At 52.4% G+C, this 19808-nt stretch overlaps 1 protein-coding gene across 1 annotated transcript; it reads left to right on the top strand.

Moving 5' to 3' along the window:
* The first annotated feature begins 113 nt into the window (after nt 1-113).
* Nucleotides 114-1498, top strand: LOC133914753 (uncharacterized). Its single transcript, XM_062357780.1, has 3 exons — nt 114-880; nt 952-1125; nt 1219-1498. Exons 1-3 carry the CDS (start codon nt 114-116, stop codon nt 1496-1498), a joined length of 1221 nt encoding a protein of 406 aa, XP_062213764.1.
* Nucleotides 1499-19808: the final 18310 nt, after the last annotated feature.

A 19808-nucleotide genomic window follows, 5' to 3' on the forward strand; every position in this document is an offset into this window, starting at 1 on the left:
CGCCGGCGGAACCCCACAGGTCGACCTGGGAGGCGGCCCTCGCGGAGGATGAGCGCTTGCGCCCGGGGCTGAACCGCATCGATGACCTGTGCTGGGCGAGGCTGACTTCGTTGATGGTGGTCACCAACTACCTACGCCGCCGTCTGGCCCCCTTGCGGGAGCATGCCCGCGCTGCCTGGATGTACACCGGCTCGGGCGACCTGACGAGGACCCACATCGGCCCGGACGGGGACCTCGACGAGGGGGCACTGGCGACCCTGCTGAAGGTGGTGATCGGCGTCGACGACCTCGCCCAGGCGGTCATGCCCCGAGAGGAGCTAGCGCTCTGCGTGGATCTGGGCCAGGCGGCACTGCAAGCGTCCATGTCGGAGTTCGACGCTCAAGGGATGGTGGATCGTCCAGGGTGCCAGAACCCCGGGACTATACAGATCCCCGGGGTAGATGACAACGGAGGGCGGGGCGCCGCTGCCGAAGGCAGCAGGCCGGCGGCCCGAGGAGACAAGGGGAAGCATCCCTGGGCATACGTCCGTCAGCTGTCTTCATCGTCGTCGCCGTCACCTCCGCGACAACGGCCGGCGGTGGGTGGCGCGACGGAGGGTGACCGAGGCGGCCAATCTTCGGGAGCAGAGTCCGGGACGGAGGCCAGATCTAGGGCGTGGGAGCCTGAGGGCCAGGGCCCGGCTGGCGGCGCAACGGCTGGCAGCTGTACCGACCAGCCATCGGAGAAAAACTCCGGGGCGACCGCTGGGGCCAGCCCACAACGGCCCGAGGGCCAGAGCCCTCCCCCGAAGAGGAGGAAGGCGGAGCCCGGACCAAAGCCGCAAATCCCCGACTTCCGGATTCCGAAGTCTCGGTGGCGGTACCGTGGGCCGAAAACCACGTAAGCTCCCTTTCTGTCTCGAGCATATCTGCCTGGATTTTGGCTTGCTACTAACCCTTTTTCATTTTCAGGCCGCCCAAGGACCCCGCAGGAGGCCAAAGGCAACCAGAGGAGCCAAGGCCAGTCCCTGTTCCAGGGCCGAGTGCGCCAGTTCCGAGGGCGCCGGCCAGCCCTGAGCTGAGGGCCCCGGCGGGTCTCGAGCAGCAAACGCCGACTGAACCTGCCCCGAGCCCTCCGAGGAAGGAGTGAGTGGCCGCAGGGGAGGTGGTCGCGACGAGGGCGACGCCGGCGCGGCAGCCGTTGAGGACCCCGAGCACCTCTACAAAGAGGGCTCGCAGGGGATCTAGCCCCCAGCCATCTTCTGGCCAGGCCCCGGAACCCCTCCCGGAGGTGCTAGGAAGCGCCTGGGTGGTCATAGGGTGGCTTGAACTGGCCGTGGCGGTAGAGAAGGCAGAGCACGTTGCCCTGGTTGATGAGAGGGGCCGGCTGGAGGAGGCTCGAAAACTTTTGGAGACCCGCGTCGCCTCGGCTCACGCGTCTTACGAGAAGTCCATGCGCGAGGTGGTCGAGGAGCGGGAGACGCTGGAGGAGACATGTGACGAGGCTGTTGCTGCGTAGGAGAAGGCCAGCCGCATGGAGCGGCTCGCGACCGAGCGCGACCAGGCGTCTCGGAGGCGGGCCGCAGAGCTACTTGCTCGAGAGTGGCAGTTGTTGTCTCGGGAGGAGGCGGCTGGCAAAAGGGAGGAGGCCGTGCGGTCTGCCCAGGCGGACTTGGCCTGTTAGAATGACGAGCTCGAGTGCGGTCGCGCCGATGTCCTTCGCCTGCAGGAGCAGGTCGAGCTGCGCGAGACCGACGTCGAAATAACGGCGGTGGCCCTTGATGCCCGGGAGGAGCAGGTCGCGTAGCGCGAGGCAGATGCTACCTCGGCATCGTCAGCTCTCACTGCCCGGGAGGAGCTGGTCGCCAAGCGGGAGGCCAACCTGGCCGCTTGAGAGCGGGTCGTCGAGGCCCGGGCTGAGTAGCTACAACGAGCTCAAACTGAGATCCCATCCACGAGGGGCGTCCCTACCAGCGTAGCCGACGGCACCAGCCTTGAGGACCAGCTGAAGAGCGCAAAGGACGAGCTCGAGACCGTCATCGCCGAGCGGACCAACGTGAAGGTGATGATGCGGGACATCCTTCAGCAGGCACGGAACTCCGTGAAGGCGGCCGGGCTCGGGCACGTGCACGTGGACGAGTAGTCGCTGGACAAGGAGACGACTGGCCACATCGCCCTCGGCTTTGTGGAGATCGCCCAGCGCCTCGAGGCCCTTCCGGATGCTGTGCAGGAGCTGGTGTCCCGGGAGGGGCGTGCTCTGGTCCAAGCGGTGGCCGAGCACATTCTCGCCTGCTATCGCAGCCGAGACCCCGCCTTCCCGCTGGAGCCAGTCCGGCGGGGCGTGGTCGAGGCCGAGGAAGCTGCCGCCCGGGAAGCCATTCGCGACGTCGCCGCCGAGGTGGCGGCGTGTTTTGTGCGGGAGTCGGAGCCGAAACCGAGCGGCGATAGCAGCAGCGATGTGTCTTCACCTCCGCCTGAGCCTGTAGATAGTTAGGTTTTTTGTTTTTGGAATGTTGTAAATATGGGAGTGATCCCCTCCTGAATGGTTCCTCTTAATACAATAGAAGCCTTTCTTTGGGATCGAAACTCCACTGTGTTTGTCTTTATATTTTTGGCTTTTTGCTTGATGTCCCGAGAGGAACTGGCCGAACCGAGCCCGGCCCTCTTCCCCCGAGAGTTAGGTTGCCCCGACCACTCATTGTACGAGTAGTGGGACCACCCGAGCGTCCAGCCCCCGAGCCCTCGCGAGTCCGCAGCTGCTAAGTCAAAGAGACACATACACGAACTTCCTTGCTCGAGAGATAAGTCCATCCAGCACGGTGCACTTCACGACCAGTGAACACTTTCCAACTTGCAACCTCCCAAACAAGTAGACCGGAGACACGTGCGGGCGGAAACGCGACCAAGAGTCCCCACAGTTTGGTGGTGTCCGGTGTTGGACTGACCAGACCGAGCACCGACAGCCCGCCCCCGGGGTCTAGGCGGTCCCGACCACTCTTTGTTCAAGCAGTAGGATTACCCGAGGACCCCAGAGACTCGGTAGTGCCCGGGGTACTGCCAAGCCGGCCGAACACCACGGCCACCATAAAGGACCTCGGTCAGCCATCGCTGCCTGTACGGTGCATCGACCACTGTCTATTTTTTTTTGTTCCAAAAAAGCAAACACGTGGGTAGAGTTTTGCGCGCGAGGAGACCATCTCGCCGAACAGATTAGCATGCGAGGGTCCCGAGGACAACTCGAGAACAATAGTTTATTGCGTATGTATGAAAGGAAATTCATATAACTTTAGTTACTCACCGGACAGCTGTCAACCTTCTAGCCGACCGATCTAGGAGGGGGTAGACACCCTGAGCTCAGGGCGCCCGGGAACGTTGGTTCCCTTGTATGGAGCACCCGAGCACTGGAAAGCAGGTGAGAGAACCAGGGGCTAGGCGGTCCCGACCACTCATGTTTTTGCGGCAGGACTACCCGAGGACCCCGTAAGTTCGAGCAGCGCCCTGGGCACTGAGGCCCTTGCGGTCGGGGCTGCCTGGTTCTTGATCATTGATCTGTAAACCTAAGAAATTGGCAAAGACTCTTTGCTTGGTGCGCTCTGTTAGTGTGGTACTGATTATAGACTGCTCTTGTTTGTGACTCGAGACCTCTCGAATACTCGGACCGACAAAGTGTACAGACAGAGGCATAACCAAGTGGTCTAATGGTTCGGTGGTGCCCAGGGCAAGACTGACCAGGCCGAGCACCGACAGCCCGCCCCTAGGGTCTATGCGGTCCCGACCACTCTTTGCTCAAGCGGTAGGATTACCCGAGAACCCCAGAGGCTCGGTGGTGCTCGGGGCACTGCCATGTAGCTAGATACCACAGCCTACCACAACAAACTTAAGTCAGCAGCTACTGCCTATGCGCATACCGACCGGGATCTGTTTTTATCAACGGGAAAATGAGAGAGCGTGTTTTCTCGCACAAATTGAGCATCTCACCAAACAGATTAAACATATGGATTCTAGAGAGAAAACTCAAAATAAGAGTGTATATTGACAATTTGTACAAAAGTGGTAACTTACATGGTTGGTGGCGGCCCCCGGCCAACTTGGGCAGGGGGGACCCCAGGTCTGGTTGGCTCGAGCACGAACATGTCCACCTAGGGATCAAATTTGCGCAGATGCTCGATGTTCCACGCGTTTGGGAGCGGCTGCCAGTCCTCTGTGGCCAGCCGAAACGAGCATTGTCGCGGGACACCGGTCACGATGAAGGAGCCTTCCCACATGGGGAACAATTTATTCTTTCTTTCGCGCATTTGGGCGCGTCAAAAAACTAGATTCCCAACCTCGAGTGACCGGGCCGGATGTGACGCTGATGATAGTGCCGCAGGCTCTGCTGGTATCTGGCTGTTCGGACGGCGGCTTGTCACCAGCGCTCCTCCAAGTGATCGACGTCGTCGCGTCTTTATTGTTCCTGTTCGCCTTCTGAGTAGGCATTCACCCGAGGGGAGCCAAGAGTGAGCTCAGAGGGGAGGACCGCCTTGGCACCGTACACGAGGAAGAAAGGAGTCTCCCCGGTGGCGCGGCTTGGCGTGGTCTGGTTGGCCCATAACACAGCAGGCAGCTCGTCGATCCACCATTTCCCATGCTTTGCGAGCACATCGTAGGTCCGGGTTTTGAGCCCCTTCAGTATCTCAGCTTTTGCACGCTCGACCTGCCCATTGCTCCGAGGATGAGCGACAGAGGAGAAGCAAAGCTTGATGCTGAGGTCCTCGCAGTAGTCCCCGAACAGGGCACTTATGAACTGGGTGCCATTGTCGGTGATGATCCTGTTCGGGACGCCGAAGCGACTTGTGATATCGTGGATGAATTGAAGCGCCGTGTTCTTGGTGACCTTGATGACTGGGACCGCCTCTGGCCACTTAGTGAACTTGTCGATGACGATGTAGAGGTACTCATAGTCCCCGATTGCTCGGGAGAATGGACCCAAGATGTCCAGCCCCCAGACCGCGAAGGGCCATGGCAGGGGGATGGTATGGAGAGCCTGAGCTGGCTGGTGAATCTGTTTTGCGTGGAACTGGCACGCCCTGCAGCGCCGAACCAACTCGGAAGTGTCCTGGAGGGCTATAGGCCAGTAGAAGCCTTGCCGAAAGGCCTTCCCTACCAGCGTGCGGAACGATGCATAGCCACCGCACTCGCCCTCATGGATCTCAATGAGGAGCTCACTGCCTTCTGCCCGGGTGATATATTTCAGGAGGACACCGTCCATGCCGCGTCAGTAGAGATCCCCATGTACTATGGCATAGCGTTTGGACTGCAATCCTCTCAGCAGAGGCATCATCCCCGGGAAGGATATTTTCTTTCAAGTACCCTCGGATCTCGTTGATCCACGAGGTATCTTGAGAACCACCGGCAAGCGCAGCGCACTCATCGGGCGGCGGCACCCTGACATGACCTCCCACTGAGGGTGCTACCTGGGTTCCCTCAACTAGGCTCGAGGGTTTCCCTTCATCCTAGTCGGCAGGCAGGACGGATGGCCGTGTGAGCCTTTCTTCAAAGGCTCCGGCTGGGGCGAGCCCCCGGGCAGAGGCCAGGCGGGAGAGGTCATTAGCCAGAGCGTTGTCGCGGCGAGGTATATGCCGCAGCTCGAGGCTGTCGAAGTGTCTCTCCAACCTCCTGACTTCCGCCACGTACGCCGCCATCTGAGGATCCGCTCATTGGTATTCCTTGGAAACTTGGTTGACCACCAGCTGGGAGTCTCCCATGACCAGAAGCCGTCGGATCCTAAGGCCCACCGCTGCTCGGAGGCCAGCGATGAGGCCCTCATATTCCGCCATATTGTTGGTTGCTCAAAAATGCAGTTGCACGACGTACTGGAGTACTTCACCCGTTGGGGAGGTGAGCACCACTCCAGCCCCCGCGCCTTTCAGCATGAGGGAGCCGTCAAAGTGCATGACCCAGTACCTGGGCCCGTCTTCCCCAATGTACGGGAAATCTCTTCATTGTCGATCTCGGGGACTGGCATCTACTCTGCCACAAAGTCAGACAGAGTCTGGCTCTTGATTGCCTGGCGGCTGACGAAGTGCAGATCGAATTCTGCAAGCTCGACTGCCAACTTGACGATACACCCAGTGCCTTCTCGATTCCGGAGGATCGGCCCCAGTTGGTATGTGGTTACCACCGAGACCTTGTGCACCTGGAAGTAGTGGCGCAGCTTCCTGGAAGCGACGAGTATGTCATAGAGCATCTTCTAGGCATGAGGGTATCTTGTCTTGGCGTCTCGGAGGACTTCACTCGCCCAGACAGCAGCCTCGCCCGAGGGCTTGCCACAGCCCCCGAGCTCGGCGCAGTAGTCGGGGCCGGCCGAGATCTCAGGCTCGACTCCCTAGTTGGGAGGAGTCGGGGTCTCGGGCTCAATTCCCCGGTCAGGAGGAGCCCCGAGACCCGAAGACTGCTTGGGGGTGGTTGGGAGCTCGGACCCAGCACCTTGCCCTGAGCACTCGTCATGCTCCACCACCAGTACCATTCTCACGACCTGAGGAGTGGCCGAGACGTAGAGCAATAAAGGCTCACCCTCGGAGGGGGCCACTAGTACGGGCGGTGAGGTGAGATACTTCTTTAAGTTTTAGAAGGCCTGCTCGGCCTCCGGTGTCCAGTCGAAATGACCAGCCTTTTTCAGTAATTTGAAGAGAGGGAGCCCTCGCTCCCCGAGCTTGGAGATGAAGCGCCCCAGGGCCGCCATGCAGCTAGTGAAACGCTGGACTTCCTTGAGCCAAGCCGGGGGACGCATCTGCTTGATGGCCCGAACCTTCTCCGGATTGGCCTCGATTCCTCGGTTGGAAACCAAGAAACTGAGGAGCTTGCCCGCGGGTACCCCGAAGACACACTTCTTGGGGTTGAGCTACAGGCGGGTAGTGCGGAGACTATTGAAAGTCTCGGCTAAGTCCCCCAGCAGGGTGGCGCGCTCTCGGGATTTGACCACGAGGTCGTCAATGTAAGCTTCAACGTTGCGGCCAACCTGCGAATCAAGGGTAATGCGCACGGCCCGCTAGAATGACGACCCAGTGTTGCGCAAACTAAAAGTCATTGAGACATAGCAATAGGGCCCCACTGGGGTAGTAAAGGATGTTTTTTTCTTGTCCTGTTTGGCCATGCGGATTTGGTGATAACCCGAATTTGTATCTAAAAAACACAAAAGATCACATCCCGCAGTGGAATCTACAATTTGATCTATGCGGGGTAAAGGAAAAGGATCTTTTGGACAAGCCTTGTTTAGGTCGGTGTAGTCAACACACATTCACAGCTTGCCATTGGCCTTCGGAACGATGACTGGGTTTGCCAGCCACTCTGGGTGGAGGACCTCTCGGATGAAGCCGGCGTCAAGGAGCTTGCTGACTTGCTCCCGGATAAACTCCTGGCGCTCGGACGCCTACCGCCGGACCTTTTGCCTCACCGGCCGTGCGTCTGGTCGCACAACAAGGTGGTGCTCGATCACCTCCCTAGGGATCCCGGGCATATCGGACAGCTGCCATGCAAACACGTCGACGTTATCCCGGAGGAAGGCGACGAGAGCGCTTTCTTAATTGTTGCCCAGGTCACCGCCGATCTGGACGACCTGGGATGAGTCTTCGCCCACCACGACCTCCTTCGTGGGGATGGAGGCGTCGGTGGCGAGTCAAAGTTTGGATGAAGAGGGTCCCAGGCCCCCTGGGTGTCCTTCGACCTTGGCCTGAGCAGAGACCAAGGCCGAGTAGAGCTGCTCGGCGCTGGAGACGGCGCTGCCGGTCTCAGTGGGTACGGAGATGGGGCCAGCAGGGTCCGGCATCTTAACCGTGAGGTAGGCATAGTGCGTCACCACCATGAACCCGGCGAGCGCCGGGCGCCCGAGGATGGCATTGTAGGGCAGGGGGACCTCCACGACGTCGAAGATGACGTTCTCCGTCCAGAAGTTGTCCCAGCTCCCGAATGTGACGGGCAGCTCGACCTGACCGAGGGGCAGTGTATGCCCCAGTGTCACCCCGTAGAAGGGGAGCGACGGCTTTAGGCGCCTGGAAGGCACCTGCAGCTTCTTGATGGCCTCCTGAGACAGGAGGTTCAAGCCTGCACCCCCATCGATCAGTACTATGCTAACCTTTACTTTGCAGATGGTTGGGGACACTACTAGAGGTAGTCGCCCCATACCTACAGTACTCGCGGGGTGGTCCGCCAGACTGAACGTGATCAGGTTCTCCGACCACTTCAGAGGCCTTGCGGTCGCAGTGCTCAGGGTGGTCGAGCACACCTCACATCGCATTGTCTTGACGCAACGACGAGAGGAGGTTGTGTACATGCCCCCCGTCGATGAAGGCGACGGTGTGCTCGGGCTCCTGGAACCCGAGCTCTGGGTTCTCGGGGTCGGCTTTGTCGTCGCCACCCCTGCGGCGCTCCTCGCGCTCCTTCTGGCGCCGCTCGACGAGTCCTTTAACCGACCGGCACTGTCGGTGAATCAGGAACCAGGGGTCCCCAAATCTCGAGGCCAAGCCAGTAATCTGCCATGTGGCGCCATCCCGCGGGGTGACCTCTGATGAGTAATGTTGGCCTGATCTTCTGATAGGTAGCGATAAGTCGGTGGATGGAGAACTCGATGTTGATGATCCAAAGGCTTCGACCTGAACAGATCGTCTCCCTTGCAATTACTACACCACAGCTCCGTTGGTTATCAACCGTGTCGCGTGGTTGACCTCGCCAAGAAGGCTCAATCCCTGCAAGCGTACCGAGAACACAAGCAAGAACATAGAAGATGCAATCTGAAATATTGCGAATAGAATTCAAGCACTCGAAGTTGGGGTTCCACAAACACTTGCGGCGGCCTAGTCGGTCCGGAACAAGAGCGAAAATCTCACAATCTGTGTGTAGATCAATATCTAAGCAAAAATCAACCCTAATTAGGGTGGCGGCTACTGTATATAAAAGACTAGGGTCGGCCAAGGACCCCTGGACGCGTCCCTAATGGACTCAAACACGTTACACGGCCCAACAGCCCAAAAGATGGTGGCGCAGCACCCTGACAGATTCTGGATGTCCACTTGTTTCAACAATTCCTGTTGACTCAGAAAGAATTTGGACATGGGACCAGTCCCGTTGGAAAGCTTATCTCCTTAGCTTTCCAACCATGTGTAGAACGTCGAAAACGGAGTCCGTATACGTCCTGGGTGATGATTTTAGTGCAGGTTGGTCCTGGACTCCGAAACGGACTCGAACTTGATTGGACCTCCACCTTGGCTTGGGCGCCCTTGCTGTTCTTCTCCTGTGTTCCTAAATAATAATACATCACAATTATTCAGTAGCATCCCATCCTTATCAATATATAAAGGAACACTAAGGAACGAGCTCACCTCATGATTTAGTTGACGTGCATGAGCTCGTGTCAATGGACCTATTGTTGGAGGAATACTCGGTGTGTGTGTATCCGAAAGAGTGATGTCCTCATCAACCTCCACGAGGTAAAAAATACTAAGTCCCAGGAGAGGGCGCTCGGGGCCACAGTCAGTGGTCCCAAGGTACCCGGATTCCCCGATGATCTGCGAAGACTAAGTGACCGGGAAGAAAGTGCTCGGGGAGGTGAACAGTGACCCCCGAGCACCCAAGTCCCCCGTCGACCAAGAGAACCGAGTACCGGGAGAGGTATGCCCGGGGCTTCGAGCAGTAGCCCCCGGGCACCCGAGTACCCCTAGGACTCAAGGAAGGTAGTTCCCCGAGGATCCGTACAGTCAAGGCCAGGAGAGAGTGCTCGGGCCGTGAACAGTGGGCCCCGAGCACTCGGTTCTCCGAGGACCAAGAAAGGGCGTTGGTGAACAGTGACCTCTGAGCACTTGATTCCCCGACGACCCAGGAAGCCCCCGTCAGTGGCCCCCACAGGGGCCCAGCGATGAGGTATCAGCCAGTGAAAGGCCCGAGGCTGCATTTAAGAGCGCGCGTGGCCTGTCACCTCCAACTGCTCTCGCCACGCTCGGTGTCAGTTCCTGTCATATTTTGGCAGAAGGGCGTGGGACATTTAATGCACGGGTCCCATCCCACGCTATCCGGCGCGCCTCGGGATAGCATCGTAAGGCCCGAGGCGTTCCGTCTGCCGCGCTGCTGTGGTAGGTGAACAAGACGGGGCGGGCACGCCGGGCCGCTCTGCGGCTGCCCGGTGGGCCCTCTCCACGACGCCCGTTGCTAGCGCCATCATGACGACTAAAGACCGGGCGCGGGGCGCGTTTTCAACCCCCGTCACTTCGCACAGAGGCTATGATGATGCCTTTTCCATTTATGGCGCCTTGGAACTCGCGCCCTCCCATTCGGGGAACGCTACCGCCAGCGGGTATTTAAGGAGTCGGTAGGCGCGGATAAAAAGGCTCTGGAGGTCTGAGAGAGTTAATTGGAAGGCGACGCTTGAACTCTCAGACTAGCGCACTCAAAGCCAACGAACACACACACACAGATCGAAGAACACCTTCGTACGAGCATAGAAACCGAAGAACAAGGAGCCCCAGGTTCTAGGATAGATAGACATTCTTGTAACTAGCACATTCCTGAGAGACATTCTCAGAGCATTTATAGCATCCACACTGGAGTAGGGTGTTACGCTCAGTGCGGCCTGAACCTGTCTAAAAATCCCCCCAGCGCATTTACTCTTTTCTGCATAGATCATTCCTCGCCACTCGCCATTGCATTCATATCCATTTATTTCTCCAGCAAACTTATTCAGAATCATCCCCCCGGCCGAATCTCTAAAAAGGGATCCCTCAGGATCCCTGCAACAGGAGCTAACCCTCCGACAAGCACTCAGTGAGGTCGTGCCAGTCAGTTTGGTGGATCTCACACCACTTTCCTGGTTCGGGCTTCGCGGGAGTGGGAGCCCTTGGGGGAGCGGCCTCCTGTCGACAGCTGCCCGGCATGCCGGCCTGCGGGCAGGCCCTCTGCTGGCACGACAGGGGCAGCGTCACGCCTCCTTCTCCTTTTCTTTTCCCGCCTGTCAGAGAGGGAAGGACCTGCCTTGTCGGCAGCGGGTTGCTCAGGGCGCGGGACATGCCACGCCTGAGCTTCCGCCGCCTTAGCGCACTTGTCGGCCAACGCGAAGAGCTCCGCGGTGGTTTTGACCTCATGCGTCCCTAGCTTTTCAAGCATCCGCTCGTCGTGGACGCCCTGCCGGAATGCGATGATGATGGCATGGGGGTAATTCGCGGGATGGTGTTGCGGACCTGGCTGAAGCGCTGTATGAAGCATCTCAGCGTCTCCCCCTCTTGCTGCTTCACGGCATGGAGGTCGCACTCCAAGCCGGGGCATGTGAAGGTGCCTTGAAAATTGGCCATGAACTGGTGGCAGAGATCATCCTAGGAGCCGATGGATCCCGGGGGTAAGTTCATAAGCCAGGAGCGGGCAGAGCCCCTCAAGGCTACATGAAAGTAATTGGCCATAACCTTTTCACTGCCGCTCGCCGCTTGGACGACGGTGGTGTAGATCTGGAGGAACTCGACAGGGTCGATGGACCCATCGTACTTCTCCGGTAGTTTTGGCCTGAACTTCGTGGGCCAGTTAACCCGATAGAGCTCGTTGGTGAATGCGCGACAGCTGGTGTTGTACCCCGTGGCGCGAGCAGCGCCCTTGGGGGGGGGCGAACACCGGCACGCTGGGGAACCCCGGCGGTCACAGGCCGACATAGAGGAAGCCTGGTCCTCTGCCTCGGCCTCGAGCCGGGACTCCCGGTGGCGCTCAAGGGTGACGCGCGCATCCTCGATGGCCCTCTGCTCATTGAGGTGTAAGCGAAGGTCCTGAGCTCCTGTTGTGGCCAGGGGGGCGGCACTGAAAGGACAATGATGTCGCCTAGAGGGGGGGGGGGTGAATAGGCATTTTACAAAAATTAGTCCCCTTTTACCGTTGGCCTAAACTTGCAGCGGAATATAAATTAACGGATTTTTGACAAGTGAAAAACCTAAATATGATAGGCTCTACTAGTGCACAATCACCCTAAATAAGTGTGGAAATTACAATCCTAAGGTGACAAAAATTACTCTAATCTAGCGAGAGATATGCAATAAAACTTAAATTGAAAAAGGCTAAAAACACCGTTCATATGCCTGAAATTACTGTTCATCAGGATACTCCGGTGAAGACCGGAGTCTCCGGGTTGTACAGGTCCGGAATCTCCGATAAAGTCTGGATTCTCCGGATTCTGTATAGAACTGAGCCCGAAACTGAATATAAAGGATGGGTAGAGAGTTCTAGCTCAAACCAAGTGATGTCGTGTGTTCCCGGAGATGATTTCAAGTAGATCCACGGAGAACCTACACACAAATACACACAAACAAGTAGATCAAGCAATATGCACAAAGATTTGAACAAGAACTCAAAAGTAAAGAAACAAGAGAGGAGACACAAGATTTATTTCCCGAAGTTCGGATTCACCACCGTGAATCCTACATCTCCGTTGAGGAAGCTCCAACGAGCCGGGTCTCTTTCAACCGCTTTCCTCGATCCACTCTTGATTTCTTCCCTTGCGGAGGCGAAATCGAGCCATTCACAAACTTCCGCGGCAACCCACAACCTTGGATGCTCGTCGGCGATGCCTAGCCGCCTAGGAGGCTTCACCTCTAAGAGTAACAAACGCAACGACGAACTTCTTACCGAGAACTCAAGTGCTCAAGATTGGATTTTAGCTCACTTGCACTCAATCTTCCAATCTCTCAACCCAACTCACTTTTCTTCTCAAATCACACACTAGAATGGAGTTGGAGAGGTTCTTTTGGCTCTAGAGGATGTTCTTTTCGTGCCCTTGCAGCTGCCCCAAAGGATGGGGTGAGTGGGGTATAAATAGTCCACTTCAAAGAACTAACTATTACTGTTCTGACACACCTACCTCGGAGTATCCGGTGAACACCGGAGTATCCGGTCTCAATTCCAAAATAGCGTCAGAACGGTCACAGAACTGTGTCAAAACTAGCCGTTATGCTCTTTTCTGGACTTTACCGGAGTATCCGGCCTACACCGGAGTCTCCGGTCGGCACTTAACACAGAAAACAGCCCCGGAGACTTCCCGGAGTCTCCGGCCACTCCAGGTATCGGAGTATCCGGACTTCACCGGAGTCTTCGGCCACAGCACAGCTGACCTCCGAAAAACGACGATAACTTTTGATCCCGAAGTCCGATTTCGACGATTTTGGACTCTATGGAAAGCTTATTCAGAGGGCTATACATACCAACTGAATTCATGACCTAAAACACATAGGATAAAACTAGGAACATTCCAAAATCCATTTTGGACACTTCCACACTTTCCGCTCCGGACTCTTAACAAGAAGTTCTCACTTTGGGTTTGGTTGGGAACTCTTGAGCACTGAGACGTGATAATTAGCTCATGTTGCATCCCTCTTAATAGTGCAGCATACCTATACTCAAATTCAAAGATAAAAACTCGTTTGAACCACTTTGAGCATTTGAAAACTTTCAAGTACCGCTTCTTTCTTTCAAACCTTGAGGGTTGCCAACTTCCATATATTTTTCACTTGATTCTTCATATGATTGATGTGAATCATCCAGAGCTTCCCATGGCCTCGCATGGTCCATCGACGCAAAGCCTTCACTCACTCTTCACCACTGCCTTGGTCCTTCGGCGCCAAGCCATTTGCTTACCCTTCACCACGGATGGTCCATCGCAGCCAAGTCTTGCTTGCCCTTCACCGTCTTGCCATAGAAAACCACTTTGTATTCAACATCTTCAAGGAATTCATTTTATCAAATATGGAGTTCACTCTTGTTCTTCAGTCTTGACATATATGATTTCAATTCAACTTATGCCTTCTTCTGGATCCTAACCCCAACTCACTCTCAAGCACAAAGCACATGGGTTAGTCCATAAAACCTAAATGACAACATTTATACCTTAAGTTACTTGATCTCCACACATGCTCATATTTCATATTGGCTGTAAAGGTAGTTTCAAATTTTGAAACATCACGGATGTCTTTAATTGAGGCGATGTTAGTGACATATGTTATAGAATAGTAGCTATACCAGTCTCCCTATAAATAGGAGAGAATCCCAATGTTATCTGCATTTCAATGCTCACATTCTCAAGACTTTTCGCTCTTCAAGCAAATCTTTCCCCTTTCTTCAACCTCCACTCTCAACTCTTCCAATGGCGTCCACCAACAACTCGTCAGCCGCCTCGGAGTCCTCGGATGCTCACATCCAAAAACTGGAGAAGAAATGACAAATTGCCCGTAAGAGTCTAATTCCTTGTAGACAAGTAGAGGGAAAAGAATTCCAAACCCCAAACATTAGAGAAATCATGTTATTCAAGGCCTTCTTTCGTTGTTGTTTTTGCCTTCCTACTTCAGATTTTGTTTTATAGAAATCCTCTCCGTCTACGACATCGAGCTCATCAACTTCAACCTCAACTCCATCATGATGTTGAGCATATTTGGTCACCTTTGCAAATCCTTCATGAGGGTGAAGCCACACATGCTCCTCTTCTACTACTTCTAGTAGCTAAAGCAAATTTCAGCTGCAGGAGCAATGGGTTCCATCAAATTCCTCCTTCATGAGGGCCTCACTGGTGAGTACATCAACATTGAAGCCATTATGGTTGAGAAGGCACAAGAAGTGGTTCTACTATGAGTGCCCTGCCCTAGGCGTGCTCAAGTACAAGGGCATCTAGACAAAACCAAGTGCAAACTGGCTAGAGTATCTCGAGGTGAGCTAGCAACTCCAAGTACTTGTCGACTACAACAGGGACTAAAGACTCGCAGTCTGATTGCTTGGGGCGTGGTGTTGGATTTCATCCGGCGCTAAATCAATCCATTGAAGTCTTGAGTGCATCCAACATGGACGTATTCGGGACTCTCAGACCTAACGAAGGAGAGTGACAAAGGTAAGATTGTCATCTTCTCATTATCCTCATTTGTATATATGCATATTCTAAGTGCTTGTATCTTCTCATAGAGCTACCCCTGAGTGCCGCCAACAAGAGAGTGTTATACCTCCTCGACAAGCCCCTGGTGGACAACCGAGACTTCATCCCAAAAGCTCTATGCGACTTTCCATCCAAATTAAGGGAGGTGGAAATTCAGGTAATTTCCTTTACCATTATATGCTTTTCACATTATCTCTTGAGTTGTAATTTGTTGTTAGTCCTTACAGGCTCTTCCTCGAATCGAATTGAATCCAATAGGACTCGAGCTTGTCTCAGGTAGACGCATTAAGGGAAGTAAAAAATGCCCCAGCCACAACATTGGTGCCTCTAATAGAGGAGTCATTGAAGAAAATCCTCTAGGCAGAAAGCATCGTTCTGGTAGTCCTCAACCATGAGTCTGTTGCATGTCCTGTCGAGTCAGGAATTTCTTCCCTTGAGATAAGGGTGAAGCTCACCCTCAAGTTTAAGATTAAACACTCAAGGTAAGTTGTATAACTTATTCTTTACTTGACTCTCTTTCCTTTCCAATCTTTATTTATGTTTTCTTCATAGTTGTGTGGCTTTGAGCTCGAGGTGTTTTGCAAAGTGTCGCAGAGGAACCAAAGCCCATTGATGTGCCTACAACAATGGATGTTACTATTTCAACAAATAGCATGTTTGAGCTTGAGGAAATTGTTTTGGGAATGGTTGGAATAGAAGAGATTGCAGTGGTCATCTCCGATAGAGACATGACCACTACTACAATTGAGATCCCTGCCAGTCCATCAATGGCTGGTGGCGGACTCAGTGTCGGCCCACTTGGGGGCTAGTTCTTGCCACTACCGTCGAGCAGTTTGGAGTCAAGATAACAAGGCTATGGTCCTCATCCAGGTAAGTTACTTTCACTCAAAAAATATTATCCAAAAGCAGTTCTTTTAGCCTAACCGTTTTCTTTACTTTGTAGGTCACTCTTGGTTGTGCAGTTGTTTTAAACACATTGTTTAACCAGTGTGCTGAGCCTAAGCCTAAGGCCTCACTTTCCTGTGCCAATGAAGTATAAGGACTTTAACTCGAGCTAGTGGAAGAGGAAACAAAGATCACATGTTTCTATAATGAGCACATGAAGATCCTATCCGCCCATACTGAGAAGGATGCTACCCACTTGGCTAAGGTGACCACACTAAAAAGGACCTATCTGGTAAGTCTTTGACCAAACGAGTCGAGATTATTACTACTCATTTGTAGTTCTGACTTGAATAAATTCTTTCCTCAACCTTTGCTATAGAGAAGGAACAACTGTGGGTCGCCGTGAGTTTAGCTCAAGATGAGGCTGCTACCACCCAGGATACAGTGAAGACCCTCTAGTCGATGTTGGCGACTACTTTATAGTCATTTAATATCTAGATGGAGAAGCTAAGGTTTGGAGTTGATCCTCCCCCTTGAGCGAACCTTGGAAGGGTATGCCCATCGCCTTATGCAGCTGGCAGAAAAGTTTTGAGAAGTTGCCCTCACCCATCTGAATGTACTTAAAGTCGCCTAGAGGGGGGTGAATAGGCGTTTCTGAAATTTAAAACTCAGCAGCGGATTAACAGAGCTCGGATACTCCGGTGAAGGTCGGATACTCTGGTTGTCTGGACTATCTGGTATTGTCCGGATTATCCGGGTTATACAGGATTTCAAAATTGAAATGAATCTAAGCAAGTTTACTAGAATCTAAGAGATACTACAGGTTCTACTAGGAGTAAAATACTTAAACAACAATACCCTGCAGTAAGATACTCACAAATAATAGAATTTGGGAAACATCCCAAAACTACAAGAATTAATAAAGCTTGTACAAAAATAAGGAGACAAGAATTTATCCCGAAGTTCGGCCACCTCACTAAGAAGCACCTATGTCTCCGTTGAGGAGCTCACTAAGAGCCGGGTCTCTTTCAACCATATCCTCTCCTAGCGACCACAAAGATTAAGCTAGGTTTTCTTACTCAAATCAACGGGTGATTACAAACTTCCTATGGCACTCCACAATTCTTGTGTGCTCTACGGGCGACGCCTTGCCGTCTAGGAGCACGAGGCTCTAAGAGAAAAGATCACAAGTAAACGCTTGACGACGAACTCAATGCTCAAAGGTTGGATTTTTGCTCAACAACTCAAATCACACCTCCAAACTCTATCTCTCAATTCTGGAACAATCTAAACACTAGAGAGGTTTGGAGAGGCTTTTGAATGCTTTTAGAAGGCTTTGTCAAAGAGTAGCTCAACAGCAACAGCAAGCATTCAATGCAAAGAGGTGGGGAGGTATATATATCTATCCCTAAAAAACTAGCCGTTACTGTTCTGGTTGACCTAACCCGGAGTATCCGGTGAACACTGGAGTTTCCGACCAAAATTCCAAAATGGGCTCAGAACAGTGTTAGAACTAGCCGTTACAGTTCTGTCGAATTGACCCGAAGTATCCGGTGAACACCGGAGACTCTGGGTGGCACTTAGTCACCACTTAGAAAAGATCCGGAGACTTACCGGACTCTCCGGCCTCTCCAGGTACCGGAGTATCCGGTGAACACCGGAGACTCCGAACATTTAAAATAAATACTAACCGAGACTCTCTGGCGGAGTCTCACTTGGAGACTCCGGTCGAAAATTCCAACTACCAGAGTATACGGTGAACACCGGAGACTCTGGCCAATTAAAATAAATGCTAACTGTGGCTCTCTGCCGGAGACTTTCTCGGAGACTCCAGCCAAAATTCACCAAGCACCGGAGTATCTGGTGAACACCGGAGACTCCGTACAATTAAAATTAAATCGGAACCGAGACTCTCACTCGGAGACTCCGGCCTAAAACACAAAGTACTGGAGTATCCGGTGAACACCGGAGACTCCGGACTCAGAACACTTTGCCTATTTCCCGGTGTCCGTGGGTGAATGTGTCTCTCAACATTTGGTTCTAAGAGGTTAATTTGAGCATTGAGACACCATCAAATCTAACAATTGCATCCCTCTTCATAGTAGGCTTTCCTAAACTCAATTTCAAAGATAAAGTCAAATTAAATCCTATTGAGTACTATAAACCGCTTCTGTTTTCTTTTCGAGGGACGTTAACGTCGTATAACTTCACCAAAGAGATTAAAGCATGTTCATAGCTTCAATAGACTCATTAGTCCCTTAATTGTTTTTTCATCAATAAGCCAAAACCCACTTAAGGGGCCTAGATGTACTTTCAATCTCCCCCTTTTTGGTGATTAATGACAACACGATTAAAGCTTACAAGAGATAACTGAATTAAAAGATTTTGAATTCTAGAATATACAATGAGCTCCCCCTAAATGTGTGCATTGATTGAGAATTTGGTTTGAACTCAAATGCACATATTTATAAGAAAATTTTGCAAGAGCTCCCCCTATATCTTAGGATCCATGGGGTGCAAGTTTGCGTATACATAAATATCCATGATGCATATGGCACAATATATCACTCAATGTAACAAGCATAAGAAAACAAACTTAAAAAGCATCACACTAACATAATTGTCTTACAAATTTTCAAGATACTAAAAGCACACCACACAATTCATCATAATTATTACATATGTCTTAATGTCCAACGGAGACGAAAAGAAAAGATTACAACGCTGAAACGGAACTGGGTGACCCGGAGTATTCGGTGAACACCGGATACTCCGGTAAGGAGCAGACAACTAGAAATACTAACATCTCCCCCACTTTGGCATCAAACGCCAAAAAGAGGAGAGAACCACAAAGAGAAGCTATTCATTGCCTTCCTCATAAATCTCATCTCCATCGTCGTCATCCTTGCTTCCATCGTTGTCACCATCATGAGAGGAACTCGCTCCATAGACTTCTTCTTCATTGGAGGAGTCATCAACATGTTGTGATTGTGAGCTCTCCGCAGCAGCTTAGGCTTCATCATACCATGCCCAAGGGTTTTCAAACTCAACTGGCGCACTTTCTTCTTCGTCTGAAGCAATTGGAGAAAATGGCGGCTGAAGATTCATGGAAGCATACATAGCTTTTTGCCGCTTCTCTATCTTCCTTAATCTGACATTTTGCTCTTTAATCTGTGTTGCATTGTGAGTACAAACATTGAATATAGCCTTGAGAGCACTCTTGATGAAGGAGGATCTACGTGGTGGAGCACATCTTGAAGCGATCTTCCTAGTACTCTGGGGAACACGAGGTGGAGAAGGTGATGGAGAGGGAGCCTTAATGTTTAAAGGCCGCATTCTATATGGCTCATGTTTGATCTCTTTGACAAAGGTCTTCTTGGATATTCTCTCAATTATGAACATGATATAAGGAGCATATCCACAGCTCTTGATAGGAGACTTAGATGTGAAGACAATCTCTTCCCAAAGAAAATATGCAACACTGAACGGTGCATGATCATTGGACATCGCTGTAAGAAGATTTCTTGAAATACTTTGCACCGTAGTGGCATCTCCACTCTTGGGCGCCAAAGTAAGGCTAAATAGAGAGTTAAAACATTTATAGAATGGCCTCATCCCAGTAAGTTTCCCAAATTCAACCTTTCCACGATTCATGTACATGAAGCCTAATTCTTCCAGAGTGAGTTGATGCTCATTATGAATTTGTTCTTTTTGGGTGTCACGAGCATCAAACCTAAAGTGATGAGCAAAAGCTCTAAAACTCACTTTGTATTGTTCTCCCTCTGTCATCCAGTACATGGAAGGATTTTCTGCACCATCAAACCAAACCGTGGCATAGAATTGAGCTATCACTTCTTCACTCCAATCATATTTAAAGGCCATAATATTTTTCACTTTCTTGTGTTCACGTGCTGCGATGACTTCATTGAAAACTGAATCATTCTTTTGTGCCATATAGTCCCAATCAATCCATTGCATGTGAGTGATTGGTTTCTTCTTAGTAAGGATGACTATCTCATAAAAATCTGATTGA

The sequence above is a fragment of the Phragmites australis genome, chromosome 4 (assembly GCF_958298935.1).
Source record: "Phragmites australis chromosome 4, lpPhrAust1.1, whole genome shotgun sequence".
Classification (NCBI taxonomy): domain Eukaryota; kingdom Viridiplantae; phylum Streptophyta; class Magnoliopsida; order Poales; family Poaceae; genus Phragmites; species Phragmites australis.

Excerpts from the sequence above, each read along its gene's own strand:
- LOC133914753 (XM_062357780.1), top strand. The coding sequence starts at position 114 with ATGGTGGTCACCAACTACCTACGCCGCCGTCTGGCCCCCTTGCGGGAG. Across the intron at positions 881-951 it reads TACCGTGGGCCGAAAACCAC|GCCGCCCAAGGACCCCGCAG; the intron begins GTAAGCTCCCTT and ends TTTCATTTTCAG. Across the intron at positions 1,126-1,218 it reads CCGAGCCCTCCGAGGAAGGA|GGGATCTAGCCCCCAGCCAT; the intron begins GTGAGTGGCCGC and ends GAGGGCTCGCAG.